Source organism: Scatophagus argus, chromosome 7 (genome assembly GCF_020382885.2).
Source record: "Scatophagus argus isolate fScaArg1 chromosome 7, fScaArg1.pri, whole genome shotgun sequence".
NCBI classification, from domain to species: Eukaryota; Metazoa; Chordata; class Actinopteri; family Scatophagidae; genus Scatophagus; species Scatophagus argus.
In genome coordinates, this window is record NC_058499.1 from 20369609 (window position 1) to 20386876 (window position 17268).

General features: G+C 39.1%; 2 protein-coding genes across 3 annotated transcripts; both read right to left on the reverse strand.

Annotated features, from left to right (window-relative positions):
- Positions 1-600: 600 nt before the first annotated feature.
- LOC124062438 (aldo-keto reductase family 1 member B1-like) lies at positions 601-5658 on the reverse strand. The gene is made up of 10 exons (XM_046395203.1): positions 5399-5658; positions 4279-4455; positions 3789-3905; positions 2778-2855; positions 2525-2641; positions 2107-2219; positions 1459-1546; positions 1299-1382; positions 1040-1122; positions 601-955 (listed from the first exon to the last, which is right to left on the reverse strand). Exons 1-10 carry the CDS (start codon positions 5486-5488, stop codon positions 922-924), a joined length of 981 nt encoding a protein of 326 aa, XP_046251159.1. The 5' UTR covers positions 5489-5658; the 3' UTR covers positions 601-921.
- Positions 5659-7062: 1404 nt separating this feature from the next.
- tat (tyrosine aminotransferase) lies at positions 7063-15988 on the reverse strand. 2 transcript variants are annotated; one of them, XM_046393843.1, is made up of 12 exons: positions 15877-15988; positions 14673-14962; positions 14101-14205; positions 13664-13731; positions 13211-13369; positions 12222-12360; positions 12065-12117; positions 9303-9455; positions 9065-9193; positions 8829-8912; positions 7975-8073; positions 7063-7830 (listed from the first exon to the last, which is right to left on the reverse strand). In XM_046393843.1, the coding sequence occupies exons 2-12, from the start codon at positions 14953-14955 to the stop codon at positions 7690-7692; spliced, it is 1413 nt and encodes a 470-aa protein (XP_046249799.1). In that variant the 5' UTR covers positions 14956-14962; positions 15877-15988; the 3' UTR covers positions 7063-7689. The 2 variants fall into 2 exon arrangements, with proteins under 2 accessions (XP_046249799.1, XP_046249800.1); XM_046393844.1 differs by having other exon boundaries at positions 14673-14928; positions 15877-15972.
- Positions 15989-17268: the final 1280 nt, after the last annotated feature.

Here is a 17268-nt window from a genome sequence, read left to right on the forward strand (position 1 = left end):
AACATACACCCACACTCTCTCTCTCCCTCACACACACACACACACACACACACACACACACACACACACAGGCAGGGTCACATTGTAAGAAAAATCTGATGTAACATTTTCATTTCAACATTAGATGGAGATATTGTATCACTGTTCTGTGCAGCGACAAAACAAATGCTGCAGATCTGAAGTAAAATGATTTAGTGATATATCAGTGACCAATCTTCAAATATTAAATTACACGTTACAATGGAGGGTTGATTTGCCGATAGTGACGCTGGCAAAACTCCCTGATCCGACCACAAGCCTCCAGCATCATCTCCTCTGGCACCGTCACCACAATGCGTCATGTGTTAGGATACACCGGATCAGCAACATCAGCAGGATGCATGCTTACAGTCCGACACCTGGTTGAAAACACACCCTGTGTGCTGTTATTGGCCGAGAGCTATAAAACTCTCAGCAAATTAAACAAATAAAGACAGAAGGCTCAAGAGCTCGTATCGCCAAACACTTGGTCGAGAGGGATTATTTTTGTAAATCTGTATGTTGTTTTCTTAGGAATATATATTAGTCATTTTGCCTTGTGAAATAAAACAATACTCAAACAAACATATAGTATTTTATTCAAAATAGAAAGGCATTTAAAAAGTAAGCTTTCCATCAGTTTTTGACAAAATAGAAAAGAGCTTATGAATGTCCTGGAATTTGTTCATCACATTTATTACATTCATAGTCGAAGACAGAGTCTTCTTCATAGTCTTCATATTTGTCTTCACCTTCACATTTCATCATTATTAGGTAAACAAGTCAATGTTAAATTACATTGTTTGATACTGTAGGTAGCCTGCATGAAGCTGAAGTCTGGTTGATGTTTATGGTATTAGTAAATGCAGTTTGCTGTCTTTTCCCTCCACTCCGCTGGCAGCCTCACACGAAGGGGTAGTACGGATGAGACTTGATTCTGACAAACAGAAAAGCAGCAACAACTGTGAAAATGCTGCACCTTGCAGACAACTGCTGCTCCAATGTCTGTGTGTTGACTCACTCATCAAGCTCATCGGCTTTCCACCCTCGGTCCAGTCCTCTCAGCGCTCCCATGTCTTCTTCAGTCAGGCTGAAGTCAAAGATCTGCACGAAACATCAACAGCATTGATACAGATCACACATCTAGTCACATAACTAACGAGTTGCTAGAATTGTTGAAATAAAACAAACAAAAAAAAATGGCCGTTTGTATCTTATTCATTATTAATGATCAATCAACTATTGATTACATAAAGCACACAGAAGATTTTTTTTTTTACCTTTGTGTTTTCAAGAATGTGATGAGGCTTGTCACTCTTAGGGATGACTGCAATACCCTGCTGTACATGGTACCTCAGCAACACCTGGAAGAATGTCGCTGTTACTGGCAAAGGAATACACACACATAAACACATTTACAGTGGACTGACTCACACGGACCTGTGCAGGGCTACGTTTGTGCTTCTTGGCTATATCTGCTACGACTGGGTCCTCCAGTATCTTATGTGGATCAGTGTCTCCTTTGATCCTAAGACAAAGACAGAGCATCGCATTTTTATTTCAGGACTCAGACGTTTCGATGGAGAGCGATAGTAAATTCCATCACACTCATTGCTCAGTCTGCATCAGAAACATTAAAGAACCTCACCTACCATCTGCAGTCAGCTGGACTTGTATCAAGCCTGATGAGCTTTAAGTGTCTATATGTTTAAACTACTTATTACTGAACTTGGGCTCAGAGGTTGTAGTTGAGATAAGTAAGCTCACAAAGGGAGTAAATCCCATAGCATAACAATGAGGCTAGGGGTTGTGAGATCTCCTGCCCCAATAACTTCACAAAATCAGACAAGATCCTTAACAACATCCAAAGTTCTTAAGTCCACAAGGAGAAGCTAAAACCAGTAGAAAACACCACTCTCGGAATCAAAGTCTGTATATGCTTTCACAAATTAGTAGTTTGAGGTGAGTTTCTAAATGTTCTCCATGAATCAGAGAGTGACCTCTGTGCATGACCACGCCTAAGTTTATGAAACATCCAGGATTCTTTTATAACCAGTGGAAAATTGTGAGTCATACTGTGTGTCTTACAGCTCTGGGGGCCTCTCAGGTGAGCCAAAGGGGCTGTAGGCAGTCAGGGCAATGTTCTTGGATTTACAGAACTCTATCATCTCTTTCTGCACAAAATAGGGGTGCAGCTCCACCTATGAATGATATAACATCAAATAAAAGGGGAGCACATATGGATGCTCATGGAGACAGTTTGGTAAGTGATGTACAATGCCATATGACGCCCTGTATCATATCATTGTTTGACCCTTAGTATGGTGTCATAACATGGTGTCTCGCTGTTCGGTGTTTTTAACAGTCTTGTTCTACAGGTTGAAACACTGATTTCTTGCCCAAAAATGAAAGTATATTTTATGAGTCCAAAGGGTATCAGGATATAAGACTTTCTTGAATGAACAGAGTCCTATGTGGGTCAAGAAAGGAGCTATATATGTACTACCTGATTGACAGCAGGAGGCACCCTGCACACAGCAAGAAGTCTCTCCAGCTGCAGGATGCTGAAGTTGGACACGCCGATGCTCTTCACCTTCCCTGAGGCTTGCAGGGCTTCCATCCCCTGTAAACACAGCAACAGACAGTGATGGTAAACACATATCTACCATCCACTCTAAAAGGCTCACAGATATGTAGTTTAATCGAAACAAATTTTTAAACTCGTGCCATTGAAACAGAGAGAGTGCATGAGTTCTTACCCTCCACACATCTATATAGTCTATGTCAGAGGTCAGTATTTTTCCATCCTTCTTTGGGAAAAGCTCATCACCCATTTTCTAAGAAGAAATACAAAGTTACAGTCAAAACAAATGCTTATTTGTAATTTTGCAAAATATTTTGCCAGCAATTACTATAACCTGTGCAAAGTGAAATTTTGATGGCAATGAATAATGACATTTAATTTAAACAAGTTGCTCATAGTGTCCAACCCAGAGTTAACGTTGCTGCTTAGTGCAGATTTCAATTAGCTTCTTTTCGCTGAGTATGTTGGTTCTCTTGCTTGCACAGAAACTCTTTTGCAGCTTATACTAATTACCTGCATGAGAAAAAGGTTTTCATCCAATTTTTCACAGGCAGCTGTTTTCAGTTTTGATGAACTTTGATAAATTCACTGACTGTACATTATCTGCCCAGCCATGAACAGCAGACAAGCTAGCAACTAGCACATAAATTAAATATTTAGGTGGTTAAGATGTAGATATTTATTTATACCTTTGTGGAGACAAAAACAGTGTTAATGCTGAATTAATATTTGTTGGGTGGATATAGAAACACAACTCCAGTGGGACGGCCATGTGCCTCGTTGTCAGCAATCGTTGGCTAATATGTTAGCTGTAACTTCACAACCATTAACATCATAAAGCTAGCTTGGTGCAGAGGGTTTCTGGTCATTGATGTTCCAAAATCATGTGATGCAGCTTTAAACATTTACTGTCACATCAGAGCCTTGGTTAATGGTCTTTACAGCCTATACCAGCTCCAGTCAGATTTTTTCTAGCCTTTGCTAAGGACCAATGAGATTAGGGACAGTAACATTTGAATCCTGCCACATTATTTTGGATGTTACATCAGAATCAGAATCATATTTTTTTTTTTTTTTGTCTAGAGGGGAAATTCTTTGTTGTACAGATATTGCACTTGCAGTTTTCCCAACCAAGAAAGAAAGTGAAAGATATAAAAATAGGATAAACAGCAAGATTACATTCAACCTTGAAGCCAACAGGGAAATGCACAAGGTAAAGATCCAGGTAGTCCAACTGGAGATCATTCAGGGACTTGTTCAGGCACACAGGGATGTCCTCAGGGGCATGATGGGTGCACCACAGCTATTAAAATAAAATACAGAACAGGAGAGTTAACAGCAAAATATAATAGAATAACATAAATAATATATAAAGCAACATATCGAGCAATAAAAGGCTTCATAAATCTGAGTGTTTGTGCATGTACAAAATATGTTGATATGTGACACTATTTTCTTTTGATAACTAAAAGGTTTATTTGAATAAGTCAGAAAACATCAAAAAGCCCCTTTTCATCTATCTGTCACACTCAGTTTGTCCACTTTCAAGCATGACACAGCTGGATTTGTTTTTTTTCTAACTTTTGCAGTTCAACAAAGAACACAAATGAGATGTAATTCCTCTCCTCATATTTCACCATGGCTGTCCTCTAACACCTGCTGTCCTCAGCACTCACCTTACTGACAATGAACATGTCCTGGCGTCTGATGATGCCCTGCTGCATCTTGCATTGCAGAGCCTTGCCAATATCAGTCTCATTGCCGTAACTGTAAGCGGTGTCTATGTGGCGGTAGCCAGCTGCAATCGCAGTTTCTACTGCACCCTGGGCTGAGGTGTGGGGAAGATGGGAGGACTGCAACAAGTAAATCATTTTTAAATGGACCATTAACTCTCTGTCTCTTCAATCCGACCCAGATGTACTGTTTACAATACAAAGTGTACTGTGGATGGTTTAACAGAGGCTCGCCGTATTCTCAGATATTATCTGTTTTGGTGATTTTGTTAATATGGTAATGATACAGTACTGTAGTGTGTTTCAAGAAATACTGATTCACTTATTTACTTTCTTGCTGCGAGTTAGATGAGACGATTGAAACCACTTTTGTCTGTCTAATGCCACAGCCAGCAGCTGGTTAACTTTGCTTAGTGTAAACACTGGACTAAGTCTTGTGAAATGGTAACAAATTTTCCCAAGTAACAGGTCTCAACATAACCACCGTTAAACATTAAACCGGACTTGAGAAAGTTGTCAATTTTCACATTTAACTCCAAGCAAGAAAGCAAATAAGAGTAGTATAATATACACAAACACCCAGACAGATAGATAAAGTAAAATCATGAAGTCATTCCACATGCTCTGTATATGGCTTCTGCATACTATCTCTATGTGGAGTTTTTGAGTGGAGTTCAGTAGCAACAGATGGTCTTGGGGTTCAAGGTTGCAAACTCTGTCAAGGTTGTAAACTCTGTCTACAAAGTCTGTAAGAAAGTCACACACTCATTTGTTAAAACCATCCAATAACACAAACATAAAAATGAAAAGTAGCTGTTTCACAGGAAGTTATTTGCTGTTGACATTTGAACAGTATGAGGGCCAGTAATCTGCCAATCAGAAATACTTTCCAGTATTTTTAGTTGTCTCCTTGGGCAGACTTCATTCAGTAAATACTATTTTACCTAAAATGTATTCATTTTAAAAACATACATAACAAACATATTTTATGCAAGAAAACAAACTGATGACAACTGGATTCATGACAGTATAAGGCATGTATATGAATGAGTGTCGAGGCTACCTTCCATGTCCCCAGACCCAAAACTGGCATTCGTGTGCCATCATTCAGCTCTATGGTCCTGGCCACCTGTGTGTCCTCCATGGAGTACATTTAACCACTGCAGAAGAAAAGCAAAATGAGAGCCTCAGCACACACTTGCTGCACACACCAGCACACTGTCAGAGCTTTCCTCTTCCTCTTTTTCCCCCTCAAAGTGCAGCTGCTGAGTCAACGTCCTTTTTCCTTGCTGAGTTTATATCTGTTTCATGTGTGTCTTTCCTGCTGTCTCTCCTCTTTCTTCCCCTCTCACTCTTTCTTTCTGTCCCTCTTCTCGTCTTATCAGTGCAGTGGTTAATTATTGGACAACACACAAAGTACTTCACCACCACCAAGTATTTATGCGTATACTTAGTAGGTGAGGAGGAGCATGTTGCAAAGGTCACTCTTCTCATAGGGGTAGTAGTGTACACACACACAGAGATAAACATACACCCACACTCTCTCTCTCCCTCACACACACACACACACACACACACACACACACACACAGGCAGGGTCACATTGTAAGAAAAATCTGATGTAACATTTTCATTTCAACATTAGATGGAGATATTGTATCACTGTTCTGTGCAGCGACAAAACAAATGCTGCAGATCTGAAGTAAAATGATTTAGTGATATATCAGTGACCAATCTTCAAATATTAAATTACACGTTACAATGGAGGATTGATTTGCAAATATCTCATGTTTTATTATTAGTTATGTAATAATTGTGTTTGTCTGATGAAGTGTGAAGTGTGTGAAATATATAAAAAATAGTCTAATCATGATATAAGGAATCTCCATGCTAAAACAGCTTTATCCAGGTCTAGCTTGGTGTGAGTCTATGTTTCACAGAAACTGTATTTCATTTTTTTATAGGGATGTGTGTGTGCATCAGTTAATTGGTGTGTTCATTTGTTCTTATCATCACAGTCAATCCTTGTGAATCAATGTCTACCTGTATGATGATCTTGAAGGCTGTCTAGGCCCATAACAGGAAATTGTGCAATAGTACTGATGTTATGGCCTTTTCAATAGCTCTTGGGGCTCCACATGCAATCTGGGAAATATTTTTTAGTTTTTGGGGAATATGAACATTTCTTTTTAGTTGCTCTTATGATCTGTGATTTGAAGATTTTGTTGTTAAATGTAAATGATTCAAAGAACATAATAATAATAAAAAACATAATACCTTAAAGACAGGATTGTCAGGATTATAGATTATACAGTATATATATATATATATATATATATTTTATTTATTTATTTTTTTTCAAGACTCTGTGAGGTTTTAGTCAGTGTTACTAACATGCAACACTGACTGCATCACACACGTTTATGGAGGAGGATCCAGAAGGATCCAAATGTGTACTAGTGTGTATTGGAAGTATGGTCAGATGTCATAGGAGGTTACATAAGAATCAAATATGCTGTGGAAAGTAGAGTTTGATGCTCCAAAGAAAACTGTTGATTAACAATTTGGAGCTGATTTCTAAAGAACAGTCAGCCCATGTAACATTACCTTGTTAATGTCTTATTTTGTCTTGGTGGTTTTCTTATTAGGCTGATTTGAGTTGAGGTTGAGAGTTTTTAAATCTCAGCATGTTTTGCAAAACAACTTTCTTTTAATGTTCAACACAAATCATGTCAACATGGTTTTATTAGATAACAATTAACGAAACTACAAAATATTTTTTTTTTCCGTAAATATATGTGACTCAGTATTACACGCAATTAAAATACAAATAGTATAGAGATTGTTCTGATAAAGAGTGTGCCAGTGTAGTCTAACATTTTCTAGCACAAGCAAAGTATGTAGAAGATTATCAATTCATAACATTTATAAAAGTGAACGTTCAAATATATATTCACTTTTTTAACTGTGACAGCAAAGAAGCCAACTGGTGCATGCAGTATATGTAAGGTCTACAATCCTGCAGTTGATATCAAAGAGAGTACATCACACAGACATACAAAGCGTTACACAAATTATATAAATATACAAAAAACAAGTAGAGGTTAATATAAGTTTCCTGTATAAAATATAAATATTAGTTTCTCAAAAATTACACCATCAATGGACCATCATATAGAGTGATAACAAATATGAACACAGTTTTGACATATGATTTCTACATCTCTAACTTGGTTGAATAAAATTTCAAAGCTGATTCCAGCTCGATATATGTGACTGGAGGACAGTTCTTCCCTCCTCCAGGCTTTGGTCTCTGCAGGGTCCATGCTGTCAGACTGGTCCGGCTCTGCTGCATCACTGGTCCAGGTCATTGCTGTCACGGCTGCTGGGCCGATAGTGACGCTGGCAAAACTCCCTGATGCGACCACAGGCCTCCAGCATCATCTCCTCTGGCACCGTCACCACAATGCGACAGAAGTTAGGATACTCAAATGCCTGGGAGAGAACAGAACAAGGACACTCTTAAGTATTAAAGTCATGACATATGTTTTTCATTTCTATTCAAACTCATGTGTGAAGACGAATGTAGCGAAAAATGGATAAATGATGAGCTGTGACAACAAAGGGAAGGTGTCTCACTGAGGCAGGCAGACAGAAGACAGACTGCTCAGTCACCAGCCGTTCAGTGAAATCCACGTCATTTTTAAAATCTGGAAAGTGATCCATTTCGATCCCCACCTGCACAGACATACACATACAAACAGAATTTTCTCTCAGGAGAAATTCAAACTTATTTTAAAACCGTCAATAAATTTGTAAAATACTGTTTAGATTCACATACATGATGTAACATTTTATACTGTTTATTAAGTTTGGCTCATATGGTGAATATTAAGATATGTTTTTTACATCTGCATCAGCTACACAAAAGGTAAAAAATTATTATTCATTCATTATTCAAAATTATTCATCAGGAACCTGATAGCAACATATTAATTGAGGGAAATAGTTTTTCCCCATTACATTTATAAATACAGCTGTCAATTTTGAGATGCTATATTGTAACTGCTGGTAATTTACAGTGGCCTTTTTGATCTTTTGTAATTTACAGAATAACAGGGTCACACTGGGTCCTAAACTTCCCATAATGCAACTCTATAGCATCTTTCATTAGCAGAGTCCCTCTGCCTAGTTAATGCCCCTGTCTTTCAACCTCTCAGCCTAAAACTCACATTATCTGTTAAGAAAAAATGTATTTCCCCCAGTCTAAATCAAGATAATCCTGAGGGTGTTGTCAGAGTTAGTTTTTCAGACTTCAGAAAGCTCTCCCTTGAACCACAGAAGAACTTGTACTCTCTGGAAGGAGAAAACTCTCTGTGGAGTGTGAATCTGTGGAGTGCCTCTTTAACTACAAAGTCAAAACAATGATGTAAAATAAATATTTGCTTGTATGTCCATGTTCAAAATAAACCACACACACTTCCAGCACTGACCATGAGGTACATGGCTCCTGAAGGCATGACGGGGTTCAGGCCGGGGATGGTGGACAGCTCGTTGAAACAAATCTCTGCGTTGGACTGAGGGGAAAAAAATGACATCCAGCCAACTGACATACAGTATGTGTCCAAGGTATCATTGAGACAGTACTGTGATCAAAGTCCCTGTAAAATAAGTATGTATATAATGCAGAAGGATATAATTCAATCTTGGTTCACCCCACTCCGTTTACCTTCAGAAAGCTGATGGTGCTGTTGTAGAAGCTTTGAGGTGTGTTATTGAGGATGCTCTCCAGCGCACCTTGGACAATGCTGCAGGCTCCCAGAATACGTTGGGTCAGTTTCACCAGACCCTGTCGAATCTTCAGAGGGGATATACTCCATGTGTCATTGGGTACATGTAATAGTTATGTGTTGCAGTCTTCCTATTCTCTCTCTCTGTTAAAAGAATGCACAAAAAAGCTTATGTACCTCAGATCCAAATATATCATTCCTGTCATGGATGAGGATCCATCCCATCCTCCAACCGGGTACCAGCCAGCGTTTAGCTAAGCCGCCACAGGAAAGGATAGGAACGTCACTGCTGAGAGATGGCATGGAAGGACAATCGCAGCCTGGGAAAACCTGGTGACAGGAGCAGGAAGAAGAAGAAGAATCAGCTTTATTGACAGTATATATATTTTTACATACACACACTGAATTCGTCTTCTGCATTTGACCCATCCTTAGTTGAACACACACATGCAACACCCGGCAAATTACATGCAGTGACACACACACAGGAGCAGTGGGCAGCATCAAGCGCCCGGGGAGCATATTGGGGGGTTAAGTGCCTTGCTCAAGGGCGCATCAGTCGGCTAATGGAGGGGGGGGGCATTTTTCGCATTAATCACTCCACCACACCCAAATTTTTCCTGCCCGTCCGGTGGGGGAATTGAACCGGTGACCGCTTCTCCAACCTCTAGGCCACGGCTGTCCCCCAGAAGAAAATGAAATACCCAGATTATATATTTGTTCCCCACCAGTCAGTTTTTTCAGAACTGATGAAGCTGCTTGGATTAGCAGCGAAACGTCTTCAAGCCCACTCTTCACTAGTCCAGATGCCTTGCTTTAACTCTTTGAGTGAATAAGACCTGGATGACTGAGAATCTCCACAGACAAACTACTACTGTAGTTCAGTAAGAAGTACAATATTTCACGCTGAGATGGAATGGAGTAAAAGTATAAAGTTTACACCTCAAGTTTATAGTACATGAGTTAATGCACTTTATATGTGATATTACATTTCACTATGTGAATATGTTCAGTAGTAAAACTAACTTTTTGAAACTAAGTTTAAATAAAAATGCCGAAAAGTGGCGAAATGCCCCACTGAGTGAAGCTTGCTTGGCTGGTGTAGTCGGCAGACACCCTGGCCCCTTAACCTAAATAAAAAGTCCTCGCTACAACACCCCTTTCCCAGCTCTCCACCCACCACAACACGCCCCCATTCCTCCTGTGTCTGCTGCCAAAACCTGACATCTGTGTTAATTACAAACACATGTAGGCTAAAAAGTGCAGAGTCATTCTGGTCTGCTTGTGTTTAAAGGGAAATGTTCAGATGCTTGTGGTGGTGGTGGTGCATCTATTTTTTATAGCTGTGAGCCAAAGTTTTATATGTGGAATTCTACTGAGACGGAGATGCTCATGCTCTGCCTCTCTCTGTCTTAATAAACCTCATATTTGACGAACGAACAGAGTCTACCTCTATTTGTCCACTTTAAAATCATACTACTATTAACTTCTTTAGCAGTACCTATTATAGGCAATAAAATTAATGCTATGATATGACACTGACTTGTAAAAGAACATAGCTGAAAAAAGACTGAAAACTGAAGTATGTGAGTTGATATTCAGTCAGTCAAAGGCTGAAAGACGCTTTGGATCACATTATCAGAATTAAAGTGGAAAACTACTGCACTAGAAAATTCAGCTCCTACCTTATCTGTAATTTTTAGTGAGTTGACGAAACAACATTCAGCCTGGCTGCGAGTGTCTGTACATGATGCTCCTTGTCTGTGTGTCTGTGGGTACAGGAGTCTGTGTGTGTGTGTGCGTGCGTGCGTGCGTGCGTGTGTGTGTGTATAAATCTGTTTACATGTTTGCATGACCTTCAGCTAAAGTTTGATCAGTACAGACTTTGTCAAGGCCAACACTGATGCCAACACTCTGGACTAAATGTACTGACAGTGTTCTCTTCAGAGAGTTGACTCATCCACTACCTCTGTTTCTATGATTGTAATTTCATCTATGTCGTTCAAGGGATTATGTTGGTAAAGTTAGTAAAGGTGTATTCAAACAGCAAAAAAGCAAGCTGTCCTCATGAGTTCAGATGATGTCAGTGTGAACGTGACGTGAGCATGATGTATGAACTGACCTTATCATGAAACCGTACGACTCTTTTAATGTGCAGAGAAGCAGAAAAAGTAGGGAGGAGAGTAAAATGACTGAGTTCATTAAGTTAGAATCATTAAGAGCTGTCACACACTCATTGCGAAAACCTTTAATGTCTGTTAAGCAGGAACATCAGCTAAATTAACATAAAGTGCAGCTGTAAATTTCACATGAATAATTAGCATAATGCCGCTGCTGCATTCGGCACGAGGCAGAAATTAGAGGTGTAATGCTACAGCTTTGTCCCTCTCCATGTTGATTCTGATACCTGAACTTGGAATATCTGCAGTTACAGGGTCACCAGTCATAGATTTCATAGATTTCATTGGCGTCACTGCAATGTTGTAATATGTCTTAAAAAATGAAATCATAAAATACTCACTTGTAAAAAATGAAGAGAATGATCTTCACTATACTTTGTACTGTGTATGGTTGAGTATGTGACAAAAAAAAAAAATTAACTGCTTGGTACTTTTGAATATGCACATGCAGTCAGCCTGAGTCACCCTGGCCCATGTCCGCTGCTTGTCCCTGCTGACCTCCCGGCCCCTCACTCATCCAGCGTACCCGCCTTACTGGTTGCTGCTTCCAGGCCTCATTCACCACACAAGGCCCGTAATCCCCCGTGTGCTGATGTGGAGTTGTCCACTGACCATTTAGAGCCAGGGCAAATACCACCACATGAAACACAACCTCTGCTGTCACTGTGATGAAAAATGTGTCTCGCTGGTGTTACAGAGGACCAAGTCCACCTGCCAACCTGTGCTACATGATTTGTGTCGGTGTGAAGTTGTGCTCACCATGTCGCTGTAGATTTCATCAGCCAGAATAGGAAGGCAGTGTCTGGAGGCCACTGAAAACAACAACAAAAAAATCAAGAATCATTTCATTGTTATACTAAGATGAGGGAAATATTGTATTTATTGTCTCTCTTGTTTCTCTCTGGCTTCAGCTGACCTTTGATGATCTTCTGTAGGTGCTCCTTGCTATAGACGGAGCCACATGGGTTGGATGGATTGGTAACAATCAAACAGGATGTCCTCTCATCAATCAGGCTCTCCAGGTGTTGCAAGTCAGCCTCCCATGACTTCTCTGGCTGCAAAACAAAAAATGTCAGAATGAGGAGAGAAATTTTACTGTGTATGAGAAGATGTCTCACTGAGCAGCCAATATAAGGTTGTTAACAGTAATACTTGTGGCCTATAATAATGGCCTTTGACCACTGACCAAGTCCTTGAGCCTGTAATAGCTCATTCAGAGTAAATAACTTTTTAACATCATGTGGGTGTTAAAAGGGTTGGCTCATTCACTATCTATCTCTTCTAGGTCTGATGTCAGAGGTCATACATCGCAGATGATTGGAATTTCTATGATGTGCACAGCAATGAGAGTTTACATTTGAAGCAAGAAGGGCACTCAGAGTGTCCAAGGACAATAATCCATTTTTCAATGATATGCAATCTGCAAGAGCAACCAGTTAGCCTTTATACCTGCTATATTTCCAAAAGTATTAAAATTATGTCAAAATATGAATCTGTGTAACTGAAGTGTCAGCATCGCCTCTCATTCATGACTTATGAGATACCATGTGGTGCGAACTACACAAAACAAAAGAAAATTAGGAAGATAAAAAACATTTTTACAACACCAATGCATTAACAGAACTGGATCGTGTTTCAAGCTGGTGCTGCTCTCACTCCACCGGGTGCATATGGCAAAACAGTTCTTCAGGCGTTTGTGTTTTTGATCGTCATAAAGCATGCACATTTGTTATTATTCTTGGCAGATGAACAAAATGTGTTTCGTAGGAACAGAACTTGTACTGATCATATACCCTCAGTCCCCGGGCATACATGCAAGAATACAGGGTGGCATTATTTATAGATGTACAGAAAGCTTTTGATAGTGTTAATCACGATGATAAAACTAGTCTATACACCACTTACCAGCAGATTGTAGAGTTTGACCTCAATGCCCATAGAGACAGCCAGAGTCTTATATAAAGAGAAGCCTGGGCATGGAACCAGGATGTTGTCCCCTGGGTTACACAGAACACTGATAGCCAGGTCAATGGCCTGACTGCACCCGCTGGTCAAAATCACATCCTGGAAGGGAGGGTGTATGTGCTTTACTTTTAAGGACATAGACATGAATACTATATACCCATGATAACCCTACAGTTTCTATTCTGTGACTTGAATAAAGTCATTATAACAAGACATGCACTTTGATGCCTTAGCCTCATTAATTAGGTGCATAATTCTGCAAGTATTGTGTTTATGACATGATGCTGCTGAAATTAACTTCCATTTGCACACAATATGGGAACAGCGTTTTCAAAGGTAACACTGCCATGGAATAAGGATGAAAAAGGTATGAGGTGTATGAGGGGTCGGCACCTCTGCAGTTAGTGGAGCCTCAGGGCAGCTGTAAAAGTTGGCCACAGCCTCTCGGCTCTTCAGATAACCTGCCAGTGAACACGGAGAGAATATACAGTACGTGCAAACAGAGACACATATTGATGATTTTTCACTATCTGTAGATCTAATTACAGATAATGAAAAATCGCATCATACAACTGGAGCAACATACTGGAGTTGAGTAATTGACAATGCAGTATGTGATTTACTTACTATTACTTGTTTCTAAATTCCTCAATACAGTTTGACGGTGACTACATGCAGAGTCACCAAGCATAGCTGTACCACCAAAAAATCTCATCTTTATGCATCTGTGGTTATGCTCTTAAAGCTAACATGAAAAGACGTTTGCATCCGTTGTGCATTTAAACATGCTCGCTTTGGATTTAGTCGGTTTGCTGGTTAGTGTGACTCACCAATGGAAGGAGCATAGCCGTTGTATCTATGGGAGTCTATGGCATCTTTCATGGCCTGAATCACTGCGTCATCTGTAGGAAGGTTTCCAAACACAGTGGGATCCCCTGGATAACGAATGTGACAATAAGCAATCAGTCAGCAAAGCTCAGATTAAATTAAGCATTAAATGAATGGCAAATGGCAACATCCTATAAGACAAAAAAAAAATACAAGATAGAAAGCTAGTAGAATTGGCAGACAATAGTAAAATAAAAATGAATACATAAGTGGATGACATCGAATGGACAATATGATGTAAACATGTTTTACAAGCTCTTGTGTTATCATATCATATAAGTTAAAACCCACTTGGAATTCTAAGTGGATAGTTATTGTTTGTTGATTATATTCATGCATTATAGGAATAATCCAAAGAGTGTTCATTAGAAGACTGTCTTATGGCTTGTTGGCTTATGGATTATTGAATTAATAATTACCTATTGAACGTTAGCATTACATGTAAGTAATAAAGCGGTATCTCCAAAACGTCACGTTAAATCACTGAACCATCATCACACAGAAGCCCTCTTACCAATAGAGAGTGCAATCATGGGTTTATCTGGGTTTGGGGTGAGCTTCATCCCATCCACAATGGCCCGGATGGGATTGAGTGTGTTGTTGGCCATCTCTGAGGGTTTCACTTCCCATCTCTGCCTGCGGCTCTTGGCTTTGGCCGGATATAAGCTGCCATTCACACTGACGTGGTGGATGCCGTTCCCCTTGACTCCCGTCCCATTTAGGCTTTTGGCATTAACGGTGCTTTTTCCATGGACTCCATTACCATTCATCTGAACCAAGTAAGACTTGTTATCCATCCTGAAACTGATGGGGATGATGGACAGTAGTTGCTAGAGCAGCAAAATATCTTGACATTTTTAGTGATGGAAAGTACATTTCCTCAACACTGAAAGTTAAAGCTTATTAAATTACTTTGGGTATTTAGACTTGACAAATGTGTAATCACCCTAAAAACATATTACACTCATAATTAGCTTCTCTCTAACCATCTAAAACATTAACATGCTTCTCATGTGATAATAGCCTAATATTAGCCTAAATGTAATAATTTAACACTATGACAGTGTCCATTCTGTGTGATACTTCTTTTGATAACTTTGAGGTACATTTTCTCTCTATTTCTTCTGTACTTCATTTTAAAAACATTTTTTGCAGTAGGATATTGCTATTTTGTTTAAGTAGAGGCTCTGAATACTTGCAAGCGCTAATTTCTCGTTTCAGTGCGCATGCACAAGTGCATGCAGACTGTTCCAGAGCTGTTGTTGCATGCATAAAAGTGGATAACTATGAATAAAGAGCATTCTAAATATTCTTATTTATATTTTTAGAGCTCATCAGAACATATGATTATCGTAATGCGTTCAGAGATTATTTAAAGATGAATGTATTAAGCAGAATGTATTATTTATGTCGAATTCCTCAAATTTTTGATTTTCAGTCATGAACGAGTCATTTTGTTCCAGCTGTTGGTGTCCGCCTCTTCACTGAACCGGCAGAGAGGAGTGTTGCAGAGTCCATATTCTCAACTCCTCCATAAATAATTTATCAATGATTATGCAAAAAGCTCAAATATCTGACAGTAAGTCAGATATTTCCTGAACATCGGCCAAATCATGAAAAACTTGAATTATCATACAACTCCATTCATTGTTCATTTGTTTAACATAACACTATTAATTGAAATGATAAAACTTTTTAAAAATCATAATTGTACCTACCTTGTTAAATATTCAAAATGCTGCTGCGCAGGTTAATGACTCTTACATAAACTGAAAAGTACGAGATGTTTTACGGCGGTTTTATAGCAAGATCTCAGAAGATGGGTGTCGAGTCCTAAATTTCCCATTGGTAGAGGCTGAGGGCTGTGCCATTACACCCCTCTTACATCACTAACCAGAACCATACCACCTCAAACACTTAACCGAGTCAATTACCGGCGGGAGGAGAGGGTGCACTAGGGGCGTGGTCTGCAGGACTGCGTCACACCGCAATTGCGTGGGAGGGCCAAAAATGCGGACCGTCAGCATGGTCACAGGGATGAACATATAAATATATATACATATATGAATATATTTGGGAATATATTCATTATGAGGGTAAACTCCAAATACCTCTCTCTCAAACTGAGTATCTTTCTTCAAAAGAAATGATAAATAAATTAAAAATACTTTAATTAAATTATTTCCACTGAAATACTGCTACTACTTAATACTCACAGCTCACTCCATTTATTTGACAACTATCATTTCCAAATTTAGAATTTACTCACAAAAAAAACAATCAAACAAAATGCAACCCTGATTCCCGTGATGTTTGGATGCTGTGGTGGACATATACTCAGCTGAAAATGGCACAAAGAGAACATATTTAATGTTTTACCTCTTCAACTTCACAGATTTTTGTGAATATATACTTATTTTGTCTTTGATTCTGTCTTAAGCATGTTGGGACAGAAGCAACAAAAGGGAAATTGTGTGCTGCTCAGAAAACACCTGTTTGGAGCAGGTAAGCAGGTTCACTGGTTATTCCTGATTGGATCATGATTGGGTATGGAAGGGGCATCCTCGAAAGGCTCAGTCATTCACGGTCCAAGGTTCGTCACTTAGTAAAATGTATGATTGCGTAAAGGGTATTACTACATGGGCTCAGGAACACTTAGTAAAACTGTTGTCAGTAAACACTGTTGGTTTGGTTTGTGAATGATTGCGTTCTGTTTTTATTTATACTATACATGGCTTGCCAACTTCTTTGGAATCGAGTTATATAATTAGCTCCACTTTGACTTTGATCACTTTGATTACAACAGTGAAATATACATTAATGCACGAATAATAAAAATCCAAGAATGCAACATTTAACAGTTTGCTCTGCATAATTAGTACTTTAAGTACATTTTACTGATTGTATTTACATACTTACATGCTTACTTAAGTGACATTTTAATGTCACAAACAGGTATAGAGTGGGAGTAACAGAAACTGTTGCTCTTGTTTGTCTCTTGCTTGTGGAGTGCTTCCTGTGCAAACAAGAAGTTACTTATTCATGATGGGTATGACATACTCAGACTAATAAATGAGTCAAAAAACATGTTATGATGTGAGCCTCCAGAC